Raw genomic sequence first — 21,777 nt, forward strand, 5'->3', positions numbered from 1 at the left:
AGTAGATGCTCATAGTCATCTATAGGGTGGATGTAGGATGCAGGAGCTTGAGAAAGTAGATCTGTACTTTCCCTATAGGTGGAACAACACTATGAACTAATCAGTAACCCCAGAGCTCATGTCTCTAGCTGCATATGTAGCAGAAGAAGGCCTAGTTGTCCATGATTGGGAAAAGAGGACCCTTGGTCTAGCAAACTTTATATGTCCCAGTACAGGGGAAAGCTAGGGCCAAGAAATGGGAGTGAGTAGGTAGGGGAGAAGGGGTGGAGGGTATAGGGGACATTTGGGATAGCATTTGGAATGTAAATGAAGAAAATATCCAAAAAAAAAAAGAAAAAAGAGAAAAAGAAAACAGGTTGGCTGCTAAAAAAAAAAAAAAAAAAAAAAAAAAAACGACCCCCCCAAAACAAAACAAAAAAAAGAATGAAATCTATGAAGTCAATCAAATTCCAATGTGTGTTTCTTGTATGCATTTGAAAGATGGATGCATTTCATGTCCATACTGGAATCTGTGTCTATTGAGGAATAGAGAGACATTAATTGCGATTAATTGTTAATTCCTGGTCCTTTTTGTTCCTGTTTATTTTTGTAATGATAGTATCGTGTCTTCATAGGTACATGACTTTCATTCTTTCCTTCAAATTGTCTTCTCTCTCTCTCTCTCTCTCTCTCTCTCTCTCTCTCTCTCTCTCTCTCTCTCTCTCTCTCTCTCTCTCTCTCCTCTTCTTCTTCTTCCCATTTAGATACGCAGGTGTGAACTCTTCCTGTGTTATTCATGCATGTAGTTAGTGGAATGGTACTATAGGATTCTGGAGTAGTTAATACAGGATAATTATAACCAGAAAGAAAACAGAGATGCAAGTTGTTAGAACTACAGGGACCTTTTTGGATGATACACCCGTGTAAGTTTCACAAATGTTATGGGATTAACATGCAATATTTATACTAAACTCAGTGTCCATTTCAAGTAGTAGTAGTAGTAGATATTATAAATAACCTTGCTTATGTGGACAGGCAACTGATATTAGTTACTTCATTGCTATAGGAAAAATCTACTCCTAATATTCAGATCAGGGAACATTGAGATTAGTTCACTCTTAATACTATTTTGTCATATATAACTGCCTCACTCAATCGACATTGTGTAAGCTTTTATGAGCTGTAGATGATAATTAACAAAGAGACCCTCAAATGAACAATGTGGAGAACATGAGAGACTTTGAAGTATTCAGTCCTAAATGACATGTATCCATTATGCCCTTTCCTGTCATTCAGAAAACTTTGACAGTATGCATACAAGTGCACACCAGACAATGGTAGAACTAACACAAAGTACTGAACACAGTGAATCACCACTAGCCTAGAAGCTATTTCCAGTTTATGCTTGCTAGAAAAAAGAAAATCATTTTAACCAAAAGTACATCACTCTGTACATCTACTGCACTCCAGGAAAGAGATCATGACAGAAATTAGTGATATCATTTATTTTAAATCTCCTCAGATTTTATTTGGTATAGTTATGGATTTCCTGTTTTTTCCTTCTATAATTAACTGTATTATAAGACTTTATGCTTTGGTGTAATGAGTAAATTCATATATAGTTGGATGAGTATGCACTTGTGGAAGTATCTTCAAATATCAAATGGGAAATCCATTATCAAGTTATGCTGTATAAGGAATCTTTCTAAATTAAAAATGAAAAAAATATTTCCAGAAACATTGTCACATATGAGAAGAGCATTATCATCACTGGCTCTTTAAAACTATATGTTAACTCTGAGTCATAATGAGCCATTCACTTTTGGTAGTCTTGGAAACATAAAACTTTTTAATGTGTGTCTCTAACACTGGGCAGTCACTAACATTTGCACTTCAATGAAAAGATAAAGGCAAGTATGTTGGAACTAAAAGTGGTCAGGGTAAGGATGGAGAAGGGAGGATATCCCATGTCTAGCCAGAGTTCTTCCTGTCCTCTGGGCAGGCAGATATAGGAAGGCTGCAGATCGCTTTCTACTTGGTCCTGGGTGGGTATCAAAGCAAATGACCCCACTCGACAGGGGGTGGACAAGGGGCAGTCCCAAAAACCTGTGGGCCCCGTGCCAACACCCTGTGCCCTGGAGTTATATGGGGAGAGGGCTGAGGGAGAGATGTTATCACCCAGGCAAGAGTGAGCACAGATGAACAGAGACAGTCTATGGTTTCAGTCCTTTATTGTAGACAGGCAGGGTGAATGAGAAAACGTGGAAAGAGAGAGACTCCGGCCATGGCCAAGAGAAGAGAAGGGGAAAAGGGATAGAGAAAGAAGAAAGGCTAGAGAGAATGAGAGAGTAAGAAAGTTAGAGGAGAGAAGAGAGGAGAGTAAGGGGAGTAAGATATAGAGAGCAAGAGAGAGGGGAGGACCCAAACAGCCCCTCTTATGTTGTGCTGTTGCTAGTTAACTGGGTAGGTGTTTATCCTGAAGGTCATAAGCTTGGAACATTGCCTTTGTGACTAATAACCATGTTTCTCTTGGGGGGGATATTGGGGGGGCAGTAACTTCGACAGGAGCCAGAGTTCCAGGAGATATGAGAGAACTCCTTCCTTTGCATGTAGGTGAATTATCAGCACCAGGTCCCAAGATTCAGACCTGTCTGCCCATAGCCATATGCCCCACAAAAGTATTTGGTATGTCATTTAGTTATTAGTAATAACTGTTCATTTCTTAACCAAGAAGACAAAAAAGGTACTTGACATGATTTTTTGTAATTTGTTAATAAAAATTACGTCTGAGAATATCAAGTGTGTGGAAGCCATGCTTGTGTAAGAGAGCTCTTCAGCTTGTGCTTTTATACCTGTATAATTTCCTGAACATGAGTGAGTGCATTAGACTCGCTCTTTTCATATATATAACAGGGGCATAATGATTGTACAGATCTGACTGGAGGTTTAGGCATATCAGACTGTTTAACTCTGTGAAGTTGAAAAATGAGGCTCCAACTAAATAAAGTAGGACAGAATTGTAAAGGTTTGTGTTAATCAGCAGTTGGTTGATGAGACACTGTTCTGAGTTGAAATTTCTGCCTAACACAATTTCTCTTCCTAAAGGTGATTCATCTTCTTTGTTACTCCATTTTTGTTCAACATTTCCTGTTAATTCAAAGATATTTACTTTCGAAACATCTTTCAAATGGATCAACTCATCGTTGATACATGGAGGTAAAACATTAAAAAGGTTGGATAGGGGGTTTTAAAATGGGTCTGTATGAAAGAGATAGATCTACTCCATGGGATTCAGACATAGGCAGAACCTCATCCTTCTAGACTATTTCATCTCTGTTGCATAACAACACTTTCCACCTTTGTCTGGTTGTAAATCAATATTCACTGCTCCTGCAGTTCACTGGCACAGATTTGCCTTGGTAAGTAAGAAGATTTGAACAGGGTATTACTGAAGATACTATCAATAAAAATCCTATCTCTCGCCCCTTGGTATTGAAAACTACATATGCCCCAGTACAGGGTAATTCCAGGGCCAAGAAGTGGGAGTGGGTGGGTAGGGAAGAATGGCATGGGGAGGGTATAGGGAAATTTCAGGATAGCATTTGAAATATATATAAAGAAAGTATCTTGGAAAAAAAAAAGAGTTGTTGTAGTCATGGTGTATCTTCATCACAATAAAACCCTAAGACACCCTGGAAAGAATCTTCCTATTGGTTAAAAAATATCAAGTGATCAGATTTGAAATATAAATACAAGTAACATTGTATTCACGATGAAGATTGTAGTTATATACTTTGAAATATATGTGGGTAAGTATAGTTATAGAGTATTATATTTTATATAAATAAAGAAAAGCAGGCCATACATTTGGGAGTAAGGGGTTAATATAAATAGGAATGGTTGGAGGGAAGAAAGTTAAGAAGGAAATTATGTAATTATATTTTAACTTCAACTAATAAAATGTTTATAATGTTTAAAAAAAAAGAAATCCTATCTCTCTGCTATAACTTGTCAAGTGGTACAGCTACTATCTTCTCCAAATAGGGAAGCACATTCCCTAGTAAGTATCAAAGAGTGAGTGCCTGGGATGGAAGTTTTCCTAGCAACTAGATGCTGATTTTAGTACCCTCAACACATCTGCATGTACAGAGGCAATGAAATATACCACATATCTGGTAGATGCAAACATTTACCCATGTGGTTTTCTTTTCAAGTACCCCATGGAATTCCTTGGTTCACAGTTTTCTATGAGCATTAACACTAACTATATCCAAAGTTTTAACTAGAACAGATCTAAATGAATTTGTGCAAACATTACAAGTGGAGTCTATTTTTTGCTAAAAGGTAGACAAAAGATAGTCAGTATAATATATGTGCAACAATCAAATAAAGTTCATAACCTGAAAATGGGCATTTGAATACATTATATTTAAATTATGTAAGTTTCAACAAGTCTTCCTGATTTGTGTGTAGATATCAGACTTTGGAACTGAAGAATGATTTTAGGCCCCTTCACAAGAGCAGCAATCACCTCTCACTGAGGAGTAGCTGTGGCCTAGATATTTACATATTTTGAAATTCATTGTAACTGTGCCCTTAATGAAAAATTTCTATAGCTTTTGAAAGATTTTCACATTTCAAAAAAAATATGCCACAAAGACGTGCAACACTGTAAAAGTTTTCCACAAAGAGTTCCTTTTGGCATGTAATTTTGATGTGTTCTTGTTTGCAAGTGTATGGGTTCATGACAATGTGTCTATAAAAGCCTGTATACATATATAAGTCTATTCATGTTTCATGTATGGAATTTGTACATTCATCATTATGCCATGTCAATTAGTTTTCATTTTACTTGTTCTTTCAGCACACTTCAGTTTATAATAGTCACATGAGAGTCCTATAATGTAATTTAGAAATGATATTTGAGCATTCTTGTATTTGTTGCTTTCATGTATTTATTATATTTGTGAATTGAATTCACAGATGATAAACATCATATCATAGATGACAATACAAATTTATTTTTTGTACTATTAATTCCAAGGGTGAGCATTCTAAGTTAATATAAAATTACATTTTAGTAGTTGACAGATACACAAAATTTAGTCACAAAATTACTTGAAGATAGTAATCCTCTGATTGTCATGGATTTCCAGGCTTCTTATACAGTTATTTGTAGTATGGTAAACACTAATTCATGGAAATGTAATTATGTGAAATCACAGACTGGGTATGAGATCTTACTACTCCATGTAATGTGACTATTGTTGTCCCAGATTCTTTTGTGTCATTATTTGACTTTATACTTGTTTAATGTCACCTACAGATTTATCAATGAGAAGGACTGCATCTACAAGCTGAGCGGTCTCTTTTGCAGCTTAGCAGCTTTCATGCTTGAAATACTTATTGCAAGCACCTTATCCTGGCGCCTATGGGAATTTGACAGCAATGCTGTGCAATTTGTGTCCTTTGGCCTGTGGGAAGCATTTTACTCTCAGCAGTTTAACATCTCTGGAACACTAACCAAGATGCTGGTATATACCCCTATTGATTCAACTTGGAACATTTCAACTGAATTCATGTATGCACAGAACCTGATAGGATGGGCCATTTTGATGAAACCTGTGGTTCTGCTTTTCAGTGTAATGGCCATTAAAATCAGCTGCATGAAGAACCCACTAGTGAAGATGCAGATATATTGCTACAAGATCTCTGCCTTAACTTTGTCTGTTAGCGGCATGTTCACATTTGTTTCTGTGATCTGGAACCACGTGGTAGATCTTTATGGCAAAACCACTCTGGACTTTCCATATGATTTTCCTGTTAAGAAAGAAGCTTTAAGAAGCAAACATTTGACCGTGGTGTTTCCAGTAGGCCTCCTTATAGCCACCATGTCACTCTTTGGTGTGATAATGTTTCTCTCTGAGATAAGCAATTTGAAACTACAGCCTCCTGTGAAGGCCAATGATGATTCCAAAATGGGCCTTCTAGATGCGTGAAGTGATGAGTTTTGGATTTTCAACATTTGTGAGAATGGTCTTTAAGAAGTTTCTATTCCTACAGGAAATTCATGTCATTCTCAACTCATTTTAAATAAATTTGTTCTATAGCAAGCATCAATTGATTTTCAAGCTGTGTTTATGCTTACTTCTTCCTCTATATCCCTTAGCTTTTTCATTTTCAAGCTCTAAAGGCTATGATAATTTGCTCAAATTTTGCCAACAAGCAGTAATAAGAGAATGTATACCTGTAATGCATATTGCAAAAATAAACAAGGCAAATCCCTGGTGAAATATTTTCATAAGGTAGTTGATTCTTAAGGAAAAAAATGTAATCACATTCCTTTGTGGAGAATCTTAAGGTACAGAAAATCTGAGAGCCTTTTATAAACTCTTGTGGGAATCCATTAAAGAAGCACATTAAGAATTATGAACATATATGCAAGGAATTTAAATGGGTGAAATAACTCCCTACTACACATCTTATGCCTCTAATAAAACACCAGTGGACCAGAATGGGATATATTACTTTAAACCATGGGTGAATAGGGTTCCATAAACTTCCTGAAAAAAAAAAAGACTGTTTCAATTCCATTCAAGATTCTCTACAGTTTTATGTAAGTATGACCCTATTGGGAAGTGAAATATTTCTTAAGTAATTGAACATGAGGAAATGGAGCTCCTGCCAAATACAAGCTTCATTCCTATTGATATACATGCATATTAATGAAAATTAGACTACTTCCTATTGTCAATATCAAAGAGCTGCAAATCCTGAGAACTACAACAGGGACTTCATAGCAGACATATTGATAAAATAGTGTCACAAATGTGACAAACAACATAATGTGAGCAAACAACATAATTTAAATGGATTTAAGACCCATTCCATGAGACAGAACCTAAAACATGTGTTGAAGTGGAAAGGAGGTTGTAATTTGATAGGCATAGAAAACCCCTTACATTATTTTGCTCAAGGATAATTTAAATGAAATGAATTAGAAAGACATTCTGATAAACTCATAGATTAGTGCCTCCCACACATCAGAGAAGATTATTAAATAATGGTAAAAAAATACCAAGAAGAGACCAGTTCAGTGCATCATCTCCTTATCTTTAAGTAGGCTTGGGCATCAGGGAATGGCTCTAGTGTTTAAGGTCCAGAATTCAGCAGACAAAGCCGGCATTTATCTGTGCTCAAAAATCAAGTGTACCAGGTGTTCCTGGTGCACCTGGGCTGTTTTGAAGGAACTTGCCAGGGATAAGTGGACCGGGAACTATGCCTCCTGTTACAGAGACGACACATGTTGTGTTGTTTTTAGGGAAAACCCATGCATTCATTGAGCTGCAAGCCTCTTTGGGGGAGTGAAAATAGTTAAAGAAACTCAGAGAGAAAATGATGTTTCATGAGTGCATCCATGTTTAGGTCCTGAACTGTGGAGCTAGACTGTGTATATGTACATCTGGGGTTAATGTCAAGAAAATAAAAAACACAATAAAATGTAGTGGTAGTGTTTGGATAATTCTAGCATATATCCTTCCACCTCATTATATGTATCTATCTGCTAACAGTGTGTGCTTGCAGAGCAATGTCTTGAAGTGTGATATCCTTGTATCAGTATGAGCATGGGAAAACTCAGTGGAGAAACCCAGTGAAGGAGCTTTCTTCACTAAAGGAAGGCAAGTGACAATGCGTGGCTGTATATAGAGAAAATTTGGAGAGAATTATTAAGAAAATCTGTGCCTTAGCTATGAAATGAGTTTGTGAAGATGGTACTCATAGGCTTGGTTACAGGAAAGACAGAGAATGATGTTGCAAGAGCTTTCTTGTCAAGGAGCCTAGAATGGGTAAAGTAGGAATGGCTCTAATGTGTGAATTTATGTTATGTTATTTGCAGTTCATGATTAGATCTATGTATCAACTTTTCCTACATAGTACTGTTAGACCATCCATAAATCATAGAGGAATGCTTATTTTCATGTGGGAATTAACCATGAGGGATCTAGCTATAGAGGACCTAGGCAATTGGCAGTGGGAATGAATCTAACATTAATGTTTCCCTTTAAATTATCTGGAAAATTATGGCAAAAAATGAATAAGGTCTAGAATGGCACGAAGTCAGAGAGGTCAAAATCCAGAGCTTCGCAGTTCTAGAATGACACTCGTGGGAATGTTGCGGGCATTATACAAGGCATACAGGTTGTGAGAACTACATATCCAGAAATCAAAAGGAGAAGATTGAGATAGCGCCAGCAAGGCTGATTCACAAGGCATTCTCCATTTAAATAACGGTATGTGAATTTGCTGACCAGAGCTAAGACTGAGCATGAGTGTGGTAGCAGCAAAAACTCAATGTTCTTTGTAAATAGGTAAGAAAATTTAAAATATGAATTGTGTAAACCAATTCATATATTGTTTCAATTGTGAAATATTTTAGGGATTTGTGTGTGTGTGTGTGTGTGTGTGTGTGTGTGTGTGTGTGTGTGTGTTGGATTTGTGTTTATATATGAGGTTGTGTTTTCAATGACCATTCATTTCAGTGGTGATTCATTAGGGATAGTTGATATTATCTGTGCATCCAGATATTAATTGGAAATTAAAATAAAACAGGTGTGCTTTCTTCAGTGTACTCACAGTAAAAAATTATTTCCATAATGCCATGGCCATAGAAAAGTTCTGGCATGATGGGGAAGGTGCTGCCATACAAGGATTTGGAAAGCTTCCCAGACAAAGCATTGTTAAAGATCTGCAAACACAGCTAGAAAGTAAACAATAGGAAAGATGTGAAAGGTTTTCTTTGTAAGAACAATATATAAACTGTTACAGTAGTATAATGACCACAAGTATGACTTAGAGGGTAGTCTTGAGGCTATAGGTTGACATAATATGTTAGCAACTAGGCAAAACCAAGAGAATATCTGGCTAAAAAATGGATAAAGTTTCATTAAAGTCTTGACGTAGCTGAGTTAACTCTTAGAGAGTAGATAAGGCACTGGCGGAATTTTTGGGAGATCCCAGGGAAATATTGATTAACAATGTGTATATTCAGAAGAAAACTTGGGAATAGAAAAATTGCACAGTTCTATAAGTGTTAAACAGTTCCGTAAGTGTTAAAAAGACAACATTAGGAAATTAAATCTACAAATATGGACAATGTGGAGGTCTAGGGGAAACATGAAAATCCCTTAAAGAACTACAGAAAAACACACCCAAACAGGTGATAGAATTGAAAAAAACCATCCAAGACCTAAAAAGAGAAGTAGAAACAATAAAGAAAACCCAAAGTGAAACAACTCTGGAGATAGAAACCCTAGGAAAGAAATCAAGAAACATAGATAGGAGCATCAGCAACAGAATATAAGGGATGGAAGGGAGAATCTCAGATGCAGAATATTCCATAGAGAACATAGGCACAACAATAAAAGAAAATTCAAAATGCAAAAAGATCCTAAATCAAAACATTCAGGGAATTCAGGACAGAATGAGAAGACCAAAAAAGCAGAAAATAGGAGTAGAAGAGAATGAAGATTTTCAACATAAAGGGCCAGAAAATATCTTCAACAAAACTATAAAAGAAAACTTCCCAAACCTAAAGAATGAGATGCCCATGAACATACAAGAAGCCTACAGAACTCCAAATAGACTGGACCAGAAAAGAAATTCCTCTAGACACATAAAAATAAAAACAACAAATGCACTAAATAAAGATAGACTATTAAAAGAAGTAAAGGAAAAAGGTCAAGTAACATATAAAGGCAGACCTATTAGAATTTCACCAGACTTCTCCCCAGAGACTATGAAAGCCAGAAGATCGTGGACAGGTGCTATATAGACCCTAAGAGAACACAAATGCCAACGAAGACTACTATGCCCAGCAAAACTCTCAATTACCATACATGGAAAAACCAAAGAATTCCATGACAAAACCAAATTCACAAAATATCTTTCCACGAATCAAGCCAGTCAAAGGATAGTAAAAGGAAAACACCAACACAAGGGTAGAAACTATACCCTAGAAAAAGCAAGAAAATAATACTTCAACAAATCTAAAAGAAGACAGCCGCAAGAACAGAATCCCAACTTTAACAACAAAAATAACAGGAAGCAACAATTAGTTTTCTTTAATTTCTATTAACATTAATGGACTCAATTACCCAATAAAAAGACACAGACTAACAGACTGGCTACACAAACAGCAACCAACATATTGCTGCTTACAGGAAACCCACCTCAGGGAAAAAGACAGACACTACCTCATAGTGAAAGGTTGGAAAACAATTTTCCAAGCAAATGGTCTGAAGAAACAAGCTGGAGTAGCCATTCTATTGAATAAAATTGACTTTTAAACCAAAGTCACCAAAAAAGACACGGAGGGGCACTTCATACCCCTCAAAGTTAATATCTACAAAGATGAACTCTCAATGCTGAATATCTGTGCTCCAAATACAAGGGAAGCCACATTCATTAAAGAAACTTTAGTAGACCTCAAAGCACACATTGCACCTCACACAATAATAGTAGGAGGCTTCAACACCCCACTGTCACGAATGGACAGATCTTGGAAACAGAAACTAAACAGAGACACATGGACACAAACAGAAGTCATGAAACAAATGGATTTAATAGGTACCTGCAGAACATTTTATCATAAAACAAAATAATATATCTTCTTCTCCCTGCCACATCTTACATGCTCCAAAATTGACCACATAATTGGTCACAAAACAAGCCTCCACAGATACAAAAATATTGAAATTATCCCATGTATCCTATCATATCACCACGAACTAAGACTGATCTTAAATAACAACATAAGTAATAGAAAGCCAGCATTCACGTAGAAACTGAACAACACTTTACTCAATGATTCCCTTGTTAAGGATGAAATAAAGAAAGAAATTAAAGACTTTTTTACAGTTTCATGAAAATGAAGCCACAACATTCCAAAAGTTATGGGAAACAGTGAAAGCAGTCCTAAGAAGAAAATTCATTGCCCCGAGTGCCTTGAAAAAGAAACTAGAGAGAGCATACACTAGCAGTCTGACTGCACACCTAGAAGCTCTAGAACTAAAGGAAGCAAATTCACCTAAGAGGAGTAGAAGGCAGGAGATAATCAAACTCAGGGCTGAAATAAAGGAAGTGGAAACAAAAAGACCTATTCAAAGAAACAACCAAACCAGGAGCTGGGTCTTTGAGAAAATCAACAAGATAGATAAACCCTTAGCCATACTAACTAGAGGGCATGGGGACAGTATCCTAATTAAGAAAATCAGAAATGAAAAAGTAGATATAAGAACAGAACCTGAGGAAATCCAAAGTATTATCAGATCCTACTACAAAAGCCTATACTCAACAAAAGTTCAAACTCTGAGTGAAATGGACAACTTCCAAAACAAATACAAGTTACCAAAGATTAATCAGGATCAGATTAATAGAAGCAGTCATCAATCGTCTCCCAGCCAATAAAAAAACAAAAAACAAACAAACAAACAAACAAACAAAAAAAAAACCACTCAGGACCAGATGGGTTTAGTGCAGAGTTCTATCAGAACCTCAAAGTACACCTAATTCCAACTCTTCTCAAGCTATTCCACAAAATAGAAACAGAATGTACTGTACCCAATTCATTCTATGAAGCCACAGTTACTCTGATACCTAAAACACACAAATATCCAACAAAGAAAGACAACTTCAGACCAATTTCCCTTATGAATATAGATGTAAAAACAATCAATAACATCCTCGCACACCAAATCCATCAACACATCAAAATGATCATCCATCCTGAGAAAGTAGTCTTCATCTCAGGGATACAGGGATGGTTTATATTATGGAAATCCATCAATAAAATCCACTATATAAACAAACTCAAATACAAGAAGCACATGATCATCCCATTAGATGCTAAGAAAGCATTTGACAAAATCGAACACCCCTTCATGATAAAAGTCTAGGAAAGATAAGAGATTCAAGGCCCACACTAAACAAAAGAAAAGCAATAAACTGCAAACCAGTAGCCCACATCCATCTAAATGGAGAAAAACTCAAAGCAATCCCACTAAAATCAGGGACTAGGCAGGCTGCTGACTTTGTCCCTACCTATTCAATATAGTACTTTAAGTCCTAGCCAGAGCAATTCAATAAAAAAAGGAGATCAAGGGGATATAAATTGGAAAGGAAGAAGTCAAAATGCCTGGGTTTGCAGATGAGATTATAGCATACAGAAGTGATCCTGAAAATTCCACCAGAGAACTCCTAAACCTGAAAAACAGCTTCATTGCAGTAACAGGATATAAAATTAACTCAAACAAATCAGCGGCCTTTCTCTACACAAAGGATAAATGAACTGAGAAAGAAATTAGGGAAACAACACCCTTCAAAATAGTCACAAGTAATATAAAATACCTTGGTGTGGCTCTAACTAAGGAAGTGAAAGATCTGTAAGATAGGAACTTCAAGTCTCTGAAGAAAGAAATTGAAGAAGATCTCAGAAGTTGGATAGATCTCCCATGCTCATGAATTGGCAGGATTAATATAATAAAAAGGGCATCCTGCTGAAAGCAATCTACAGATTCAATGCAATCCGAATTTAAATTCCAACTGAATTTTTTCACTGAATTAGAAAGGACAATTTGAAATAGGATAGCAAAAACTATTCTCAATAATAAAAGAACATCTGGGGGAAATCACCATTCTTGACCTCAAGGTGTACTATAGAGCAATTGTGATCAAAATTGCATGATACTGGTACAGTGAAAGACAGGTAGATGAATGGAATAGAATTGAAGACCCAAAAATGAACCCACACACCTATGGTCACCTGATGTTTGACAAGGGAGCTAAAACCATCCAGGTGAAAAAAAGACAGCATTTTCAACAAATTGGGAAGGCACAACTGGCAGTTATCATGATGAAGTATGCAAATTGATCCATTCTTATTTCCTTGTACAAAGCACAAGTCTAAGTGGATCAAAGACATCCACATAAAACCAGAGTCACTGAAATTTAGAGAGGAGAAAGTGGGGAAACCCCTCAAAAATATGGGTACAGGAGAAAATATCCTAAACACAACAGGAATGGCCTGTGCTGTAAAATCAAAAATCGACAAATTGGACCTTATAAAATTGCAAATCTTCTGTAGGGCAAAAGATACTGTCAATAAGACAAAAAGGCCACCAACAGATTGAAAAAGGATCTATACCAATGTCCTGCACTTTTGTTTCTCGCCCGCAAAAAACATGCACAGAACAAAAGACCTTTCCGTGGTTACACTTTATTCATAATCGTGAGTTAGAACAAAGAAGGCTCAGAAACGTGTGTGGCTTAAATACCCTAATGTGACATGTCTTAACTAAGGCTGATAGCATCACCCTCGGTCTCTTACACCCCAGGGATTGGTTAATGCCCCAGGGGATGGACTTGTGTCTTGGGAAGTGGACTGGTGACCTTGGCGGGCTTTTGCTTCTGCACATGCACACAATGGAGCTTTAGCGCCATCTAGTGACAGCAAATGTTAGCACGGCTTCCCACCTTTCCCCCTTTTAGTTATAATAAAACAAGGCTTGTCTAGGCCTATGCAGTTACGTCCATCTACTGTGGCTCCTTGTCTTAGGTCGTTCCTCTAATATCACAGCCTTACCCGTTGTTGGAAAACCCTATCGCCACTGGGCCCCATGCCTTAGGTTGGTCTGTGCATGAGGAAAGTTGCCCGTCTTTGGATACCACAGTACTGCTTGACAGTAACTGCTAAATGACCTAGGGCGAATTCTACAAAAGAGGCCAGCCAAAAAATGAATGAGTGGGGAAATCATGCTCATCCCATCGCGTGCAATGAGGAAACCTCAGCGATGTATAAGGGCTGATCAATGATCATTGAGTCTCTCTCATTCCAGTGCAATGGATCCACAGATCCGTGGAATGTAAGAGCAGAGAGCTCAGATGCCAATCAAGTCCTGAGCATGGATAGCCAAATATCAGGAGAGGTGCCTTGCTCTATGGCAGCAAGTGCATGAGCAATTACCACCTTGTCATGTCTCTGTTGAGATCTGAGTTTGCAAACCAGCCATAGTAAAAGCACTAATCCACAACACAGGGTTGTGCCAAACAGGCCCACTCCCACCCACTCTTTAAAATGTGAGAATGCAGAAGACATCCAGGAAGAAAGTCCTTTGATTCCATCAACCAATGATAGGTCCACGCGCGTAGAATTAATCGTCATCACTGCTACACGTAGTGCCTCAAGCTTTTCATCAAATCCTTCAGGACCAGTTTCCTGTAAGAAACAAAGACAATTCTTTAGATAGATTAGCTGCACGCGTCCAATTTTCATATTGGACACTAGTAATACATAAGGCTCCTGATTTCTTATCACAGCCAAGCTGGGCCATTTGTAGCAGAATTTCCAGCCTTTCCTCCACCAGATCAATGCACTGGTTCACTATCATTAGCTCACCCTTTAATTGGGCACTGAGCACTGAATGTTGATCAATCGCCTCTGCCACAGAGGAGGACAACTGCTCGATAGTTGTGCTTGACTGGACTGATGTTGTCATAGCAATTCCAGCAGCTGTAGCTGCCACCGCACTGGCAGCCATTGCCATCACAACGGCTGCAGTGATACCAAAGTCTCGCTTTTGCCTGAGCAAAGATACGGTGGAAGGGGTCTCCAAGGGGACAGGAATCCATCGTGGAATCTTGGCAAGCATTGCACGGCTGGCCCACTTAAGGTTCCAGCATTGTGACATCCAGCAGGTTTCATTAGTACAGGATTCAAAGGAACCGTTAGAAAGAATAAACAAGAAAGGGGTGTACACACAAACTGGAGTAGGTGAATAACTAATCTGATTTATCAGGGTCTTATTAAGTCCAGTGATTTCAGTAGTAGAATTTTGATAAATGGTTCTATCAGGTAACAGAACTTGATGAAACTGAGCAAATTTTGAAATACCAGTAAAAATCGCTTTTCCAGCAGCTCCTCCTTGGAGGAAAACCAAGGGATTAAGATCTGTACAGCTACCATTAATCCCACAAAGTACCCATTTATGAAAAGGATGCATTTTAAAGTCTTGTATGAAAAGTCCCTTTTTCATAGCAAATTTCTTCTCTGGGTCATCCATCATGTTGGGAGAAAAGGAAAAGGTTTTACTCTTATCTGCCCAACGAGTGACGGAGGATTGACAATCAGACCAAGGCAGGATCAGCCCTTCATCTTCTAAGCTACAATGAGGAGCCATTTTTGGTTGATTGGGACGTTCTTTGTCTGAAAAGTTAGGTGGTAGAAATGTACCATTAACCCAAATTGCCTCCTGCCAGAAGATCCGATTTGTAAGGGTTATATCTCTGTTGGAGGTGTCTTGGGTTGTTTCCACCCAACCTCCTCGGTTCTTAATAAACATTCCCAAAGCTCGTCTGGTGAGTCTGATACAGTCTCCCAATTCATTAATTTGGAAACAGAGAGAACCTCGTTCCCTTATAGAACGTTTTTCTCCCAGGGGTGCCCAGATAGGGTCATATGGTAGGTATGGCAGGCCTAAAGTTTTATTGGTCGTAAAAAACTTGGGAAAAACAGCTGTATCATGACGGACAGGCATGGGCTTAGGGAAAGCAGACAGAATTGCCCATCTATATTCTCCAAATATACTAGGAACCCAAATCCACAGAGGCAGCACGAGGGCTAGAGGTAGTTTCCAAGGGATCCATCCCGGAGTCATCTTCAGGTGTCAGAATTCTTCGTGTCAGTTGTTCCGGCAGCCAGAATGGGTTGTCTTCTTCCTGTGGGAAAACACAAACAGCTCCCCTGGATCTTATTAATATAGGATCTGGGCCTTTCCAGAGACCAGTCAAAACATCTTTCCATTTTACCATCTCTTTTGGCCTGTCAGGCTCTGAACAGTGACGTTCAGCCGCAGTATGGCCTTGAGCATCGAGATTTAAAAAATTAAGAGTGAAGAGTGCCATAGAAACAGCTACTCTTGGTACTGGGGGTAGAGCTTCCTCAACTCCCCCCTTTTGTTTAATTAAGTAGGACTTGAGAGTGTGGTGAGCGCGTTCCACAATGCCTTGCCCTTGAGGATTATACGGAAGACCAGTCAGATGAGTCACTTCCATCTGGCGACAGAACTGTTGAAATTTTTGAGAGGTATAAGCTGGTCCATTGTCTGTCTTAAGGAGTTTGGATTTTCCCCAAGCACTCCATGCCTCGAGGCAATGTTGTATAACATGAGAGGCTTTTTCACCTGTTAAAGTTGTGGCAAACATTACACCAGAGCAGGTGTCAATAGAAACATGTAAATATTGATTTCTCCCAAAGGAGGAAATATGCGTGACATCCATTTGCCAGACCTGTAATGGCCTGATGCCATGAGGGTTTATTCCCACATGAGGGACAGGTAAAAAATTCACAGCAATTCTGACATTGAGTAACAATTTCTCTAGCTTCTTTTCTAGTTAATGTAAAGCGGTGACGTAAAGTCTCAGCTGTCACATGAAAGCGCTTATGAAATTCTTTTGCTGCTTTTGCCTGGGAAGACAGAGCAACAGCCATAACCTTAGTGGCTTTGTCTGCCAAGTCATTTCCCAGAGACGTAGGGCCAGGGAGGCCTGAATGTGCCCTGACATGAGTAATATAAACAGGGAATCTTCTATTTAATAAAACATATTGTATTTGTCGAAAAATATTGGCAACTTTGCTGGAGGGTTCTATTACTCCAGCTGTCTCAAGAATGTTGACTGCGTTAACTACATAGGAGGAATCTGATACGATGTTAAGCGGTCCTGGGAATGCCTTAAGAACCTCCAGTACCACAACTTGAGGTGAGATCTCATTATATTGCTTAGTTACTATCTCATTATTAACCACATAAGCTCCTATACCAGTTTTTGATCCATCAGTGTACACCACAATCCCATCTGTGAGTGGGTCCTTAGTTGTTACTTGTGGAAACACTATAGCCTGATTCAGGGCAAACTGTAAAATTGGATGTTTTGGATAATGGTTGTCAATCTGTCCTGAAAAGGAAGTGACTAAAACTGCCCAATCATCAGATGTAGCTGCCAAGGTCTGAACCTGTGCAGCAGTATAAGGTACAATTAGGATTTTAGGATCTTGTCCAAAATAAGTAATTGCTGCTTTTATTCCTAGAAGCACAAGTTGTGCAACTGCATTAGGATACCAATCTATTATTTTAGCAGGAGGTGCATTTAGATGAACCCATAATAAAGGTCCATTTTGCCACAAGACTGCGGTTGGCAACTGGGCTGTCTTAAAGACACACAAATCAAAAGGTTGTGACTCATCAATGCGTTGTAATTGAGCCTTTTGCAAAGCTTTTTCTACTGTCTGCAAGGCCTGATTGGCTGCAGGAGTAAGGGCCCTAGGGGAGGAGATATGAGGGTCCCCTTCAAAAATATCAAATAAAGGTTTTAACTCAGCAGAGGAAATCTTCAAAAATGGTCTCAGCCTATTTATATCTCCCAATAATTTTTGAAAATCATTTAAGGTGTGTAAATGATCTCTGCGAATCTCTAATTTTTGAGGAACAATTTTGTCAGGATAAATGAGTGACCCTAGGAAGGCTCCTATTTGAGCAACTTGCACCTTTTCAGTAGCCACCTGTAGCCCCCATTGCCCTAACGTTTTCATTAATATAGGGTATGCTTCTTGCAATAACTGTAAATTTTTATGGCAAATTAGTATGTCGTCCATATAATTTATTATAAGTATCGATGGAAAATGATTTCTAACTGACTTAAGTGCCAATTGCACATACAGTTGACACATAGTGAGGCTATTTGCCATCCCCTGAGGTAGGACCTTCCATTGGTATCTATGACCAGGTTCTAAATGATTAATGTCTGGGATGGTAAATGCAAATCTTTGCCTATCTTGAGGACATAAACGTATAGAGAAAAAAAACAATCTTTAATATCTATAATTATAATTTCCCAGTTTTTAGGTAGGGCAGAGAGCAATGGGAGCCCTCGCTGAACTGATCCAAACAGGTGCATCTGTGCATTAATTGCTCTAAGATCATGTAATAAACGCCATTTGCCAGATTTTTTCTTAATTACGAAAATAGGTGTATTCCAGGGTGAGGTAGAGGGCTCTAAATGACCTAAGCATAACTGTTCAGAGACCAGTTTTGTGGCTGCTTCTAATTTTTCAGAGGATAGATGCCATTGAGGAACCCATACAACTTCCTCTGTAAGCCATGGTATGGGCATGGAACCCTCAAGAGCTGATCCTAGAAAAAACCCAAGCCTTGTCTTCCCTTATTGCCCTCTTGAGGGATAGGTTCAAGTCTACCCTGCTCTCTTTTCCCTAATCCCTTTCCCTCTTTATAGCCCATTTTCTTCATCATTTGAACAGCTTGTGGTGAGTATTCATTAGTCAAGGTTATTCCTATTGCCTGTAAGATGTCTCTCCCCCAAAGATTAACTGGGAGTGGTAAGACATATGGAGTAAATCTTCCCGTTTGACCTTCAGGTGCCTGCCAGCTCAAGGAACGAGAGCTGATAGTGGGGCAGGACTGATATCCTAACCCTTGTAAAGAATGTGATGACTGAGTAATGGGCTAAGCTTTTGGCCACCAGTGGGAAGAGATGATACTTTTATCTGCTCCTGTATCTAGAATCCCTTTAAATTGTTTCCCTTCTATAACTAACTCTAAGGATGGCCTGGAATCAAGAGGCATTATTAAGTAAGCAGAATCATTACCAGTAGAGCCAATCTCTCTAGCAGCGTGAAGGACACCAGAGGAGGGGGAGTAACCATGTAGGCTTGGCAAGATTATTAGCTGAGCTATTTTTTCTCCTTGAGATATAGAAAAAACACCTTGAGGGCAGGAACAAAGAACTTGAAGTTCCCCCTCATAGTCTTGATTTACAACTCCAGGGTGAACAATGAGGCCTTGTAAAGCCAAGGAGGCCTGACCCAGTATTAGGCCAACACTCCCGGATGGCAGAGGCCCTTTGTAGTCAGTGGGAATGGGCTGCATCCCCATTGGGGGTGTCAGCATGAATCGAATTGTGGAACGGAGATCCACTCCTGCTGAGACTTTTGCAGCTCTGTGGACTGTAGTGTCTGTCTGTTGTGAGCTGGGATCCCATATTTTTGGGGGCCCTGAGACCTGGGGCCCAGAAACTCGTTTTTTGAATTGTCTTCACTTCTTTCTGCCTGAGGAGGTCCAGACTGAATAAGTCTGCCTTTGATGTCTCTAATTGAGACACTCACCGGCTTGATGATAACCTTTCCCACACCTAGTACACGGTCCTAGCACTTTCTTTTTTACTGGGGCCTGGCAGTCCCTTCTTATATGCCCTGGTTTGCCACAGTTATAGCAGACCTTGTGATTACTTGTATCTGAACGCCTTTGGCTCTGCAGGATGGCAGCTGCTAGCCCTGCATTAGTTAAGGGGCCTCCAAGCTCACGACATACCCTTAACCAGTCCTGCAATCCTTTACTCTTTCTGGGTGTAATCGCTGCTCTGCATTCCTGTGTGGCTTGCTCATAAATCAACTGTTCCACTAAAGGCATTGACTGTTCAGGGTCTCCAAAGATTCTGCCTGCTGCCTCTGTCATCCTAGCTACAAAGCCTGAGAATGACTCCTGGGGATTTTGTATAATTTTTGTCAAGTATCCCCCAGCCTCTCCATTTCTGGAAAGTGCTTTCCACGCCTTAATGGCAGCAGCAGAGATTTGACTGTATGCTCCCCAATCATAATTCGTCTGATTATTAACGTACTGCCCTTATCCTGTTAACAATTCATATGTCCAATTTCTCTGATCGCCTTCAGCAGTGGCATTAACTTTTACCAGCGCCTGAGAAGCATCATACCACAGCACCTTCCATTCCATGTACTGCCCCATATTAGGGAGTGCAGCCTTCACTGTTGTCTGCCAGTCTCCTGGAGTCATGGCCAAGGTCATAAATCTTTCAACTTGAGATATGATAAAATTGGCACTAACTCCGTAATTACGTACAGACTCAGCAAGTTCTTTTATACTCCACAGGTGCGTGTACATGCCCTCCATCAGCAACTTCAAAGACAGGGAATGCCTGATATAGTTTTTTCTTTTCCTCCCTTGAGAGGAAAGAATCAGAAAAATTCTCCACATAAGGTGAAGGAGTATTGAGACCAGAAGGCCTAGAGGTGGCCTGCTCTGTGTCCCCAGTAACTTTTCATTTTTTCTCTGATTTTTTCACTCGCTTTTCATCTGGATGATATCTTTCTTTTTTATAGTGAGCTGCCTCATATTCTAACTCCTCTTCCTCAGAGGAGCTAAGCTCTTCTGTTTTTAAACCATCAAGCTTCAAAGCCTCTAGTTCCTTTACCGGATAAAGGCTTTTCTTTTCCTGAACTTTCTCCTTATCTTTTTTCTCTCCCTGGGAATTTATTCCCAAATCTTACACTTCCTCGGATCCAAGGTCTTTGGAAAGGCTTTGCTTTTCACGTGCACATTTCCTTTGTTGAGCTCTTAACCTATGGTCCCGCTCCATTTCTGGCATACTGTCTTGTAATTCTTCTAATATCCCTTGTCTGGTTATTATTACTGGATGACACTTCTCATCCTCCAGGCACGATTTCACCATTTTCCATAATGCCATGGTCCCTATCTTTAATTTCCCATTCTGTTGTTCCCTAACTAAGTCTCCCTTTAATTTCTCCCAAGAGGTAGGGGTTAATGACCTTGAACACGAGTACCAAGGTGCTATACGGTCAATTTCCTTGATGAATGTCTGTAAGGTTTTTGTAGAGATTTTTATCTCACGTTGTTTTAAGACAGACTGCAACGCTGTGATCACAGAATGTGAAGTTCCCATACTGCTCCTTTATGTACAGGAGAGGCTTAAGTACAGGACAAGCACCGCGGCTCATGTACGTCCATCTGACCATGCCTAGCAGCAGTCAAAATTCAGCACCACCTCTGGTGAACGTAAGATAACACCGGGAGGTATAGGGTTACCACAGCCAGGACAAAAACAAAAGCTTTGCCGCCTTAAGGGGAGGGATTAGAGAGATTAGAGCCAAGCATGTCTCTTGGAGCTTACCTTCCACCAAGGTTCCAGTCTTCCCCGCTTGATCGGGGGGTGGGGGGGGTGGGGGTGGGGTTCTCCTCTGGCACTGCGAGATGGTTAGGCGTTTTTTCCCGGGATTTCAGCACCAATATGTCCTGCGCTTTTGTTTCTCGCCAACGAAAAACATGCACAGAACACAAGACTTTCCGTGGTTACACTTTATTCATAATCGTGAGGTAGAACAAAGAAGGCTCAGAAACGAGTGTGGCTTAAATACCCTAATGTGACATGTCTTAACTAAGGCTGATAGCATCACCCACGGTCTCATACACCCCAGGGATTGGTTAATGCCCCAGGGGATGGACTTGTGTCTTGGGAAGTGGAATGGTGACCTTGGCCGGCTTTTGCTCCTGCACATGCGCACAATGGAGCTTTAGCGCCATCTAGTGACGGCAAATGTTATTACGGCTTCCCACACACCAATCCTAAGTCTGATAGGGGATTAGTATCCAATATATACAAAGAGCTCAAGAAGCTGGACTCCAGAAATTCAAATAACCCTATTAAAAATGGGGTACACAAGAGGATTCCAAGCCATGTGAAAATTGTCCTACTTTCTAGAAAGTGGATTGTGGCCCTGCAACATCAGAAGCACAATTGGCCATTGAGTCACAAGTCCGATCTCGTCACATCTGGGAAATGGTGGGCTCTAGGAACTGAGCGGGACTCTTTGTAATACAGAGTGTGATAAATTCTGGGAACCTGTATTTTGGTTTCCTT

At 39.4% G+C, this 21,777-nt stretch overlaps 1 protein-coding gene across 1 annotated transcript; it reads left to right on the top strand.

Moving 5' to 3' along the window:
* Positions 1–1,824: 1,824 nt before the first annotated feature.
* On the top strand, positions 1,825–6,086 carry LOC147004490 (uncharacterized). The gene is made up of 3 exons (XM_085837549.1): positions 1,825–1,889; positions 3,085–3,195; positions 5,306–6,086. The coding sequence occupies exons 2-3, from the start codon at positions 3,167–3,169 to the stop codon at positions 5,976–5,978; spliced, it is 702 nt and encodes a 233-aa protein (XP_085693675.1). The 5' UTR covers positions 1,825–1,889; positions 3,085–3,166; the 3' UTR covers positions 5,979–6,086.
* Positions 6,087–21,777: the final 15,691 nt, after the last annotated feature.

This window comes from Mus caroli, unplaced genomic scaffold, assembly GCF_978045245.1.
Source record: "Mus caroli unplaced genomic scaffold, Mus_caroli_1 scaffold_5, whole genome shotgun sequence".
Classification (NCBI taxonomy): Eukaryota; Metazoa; Chordata; class Mammalia; order Rodentia; family Muridae; genus Mus; species Mus caroli.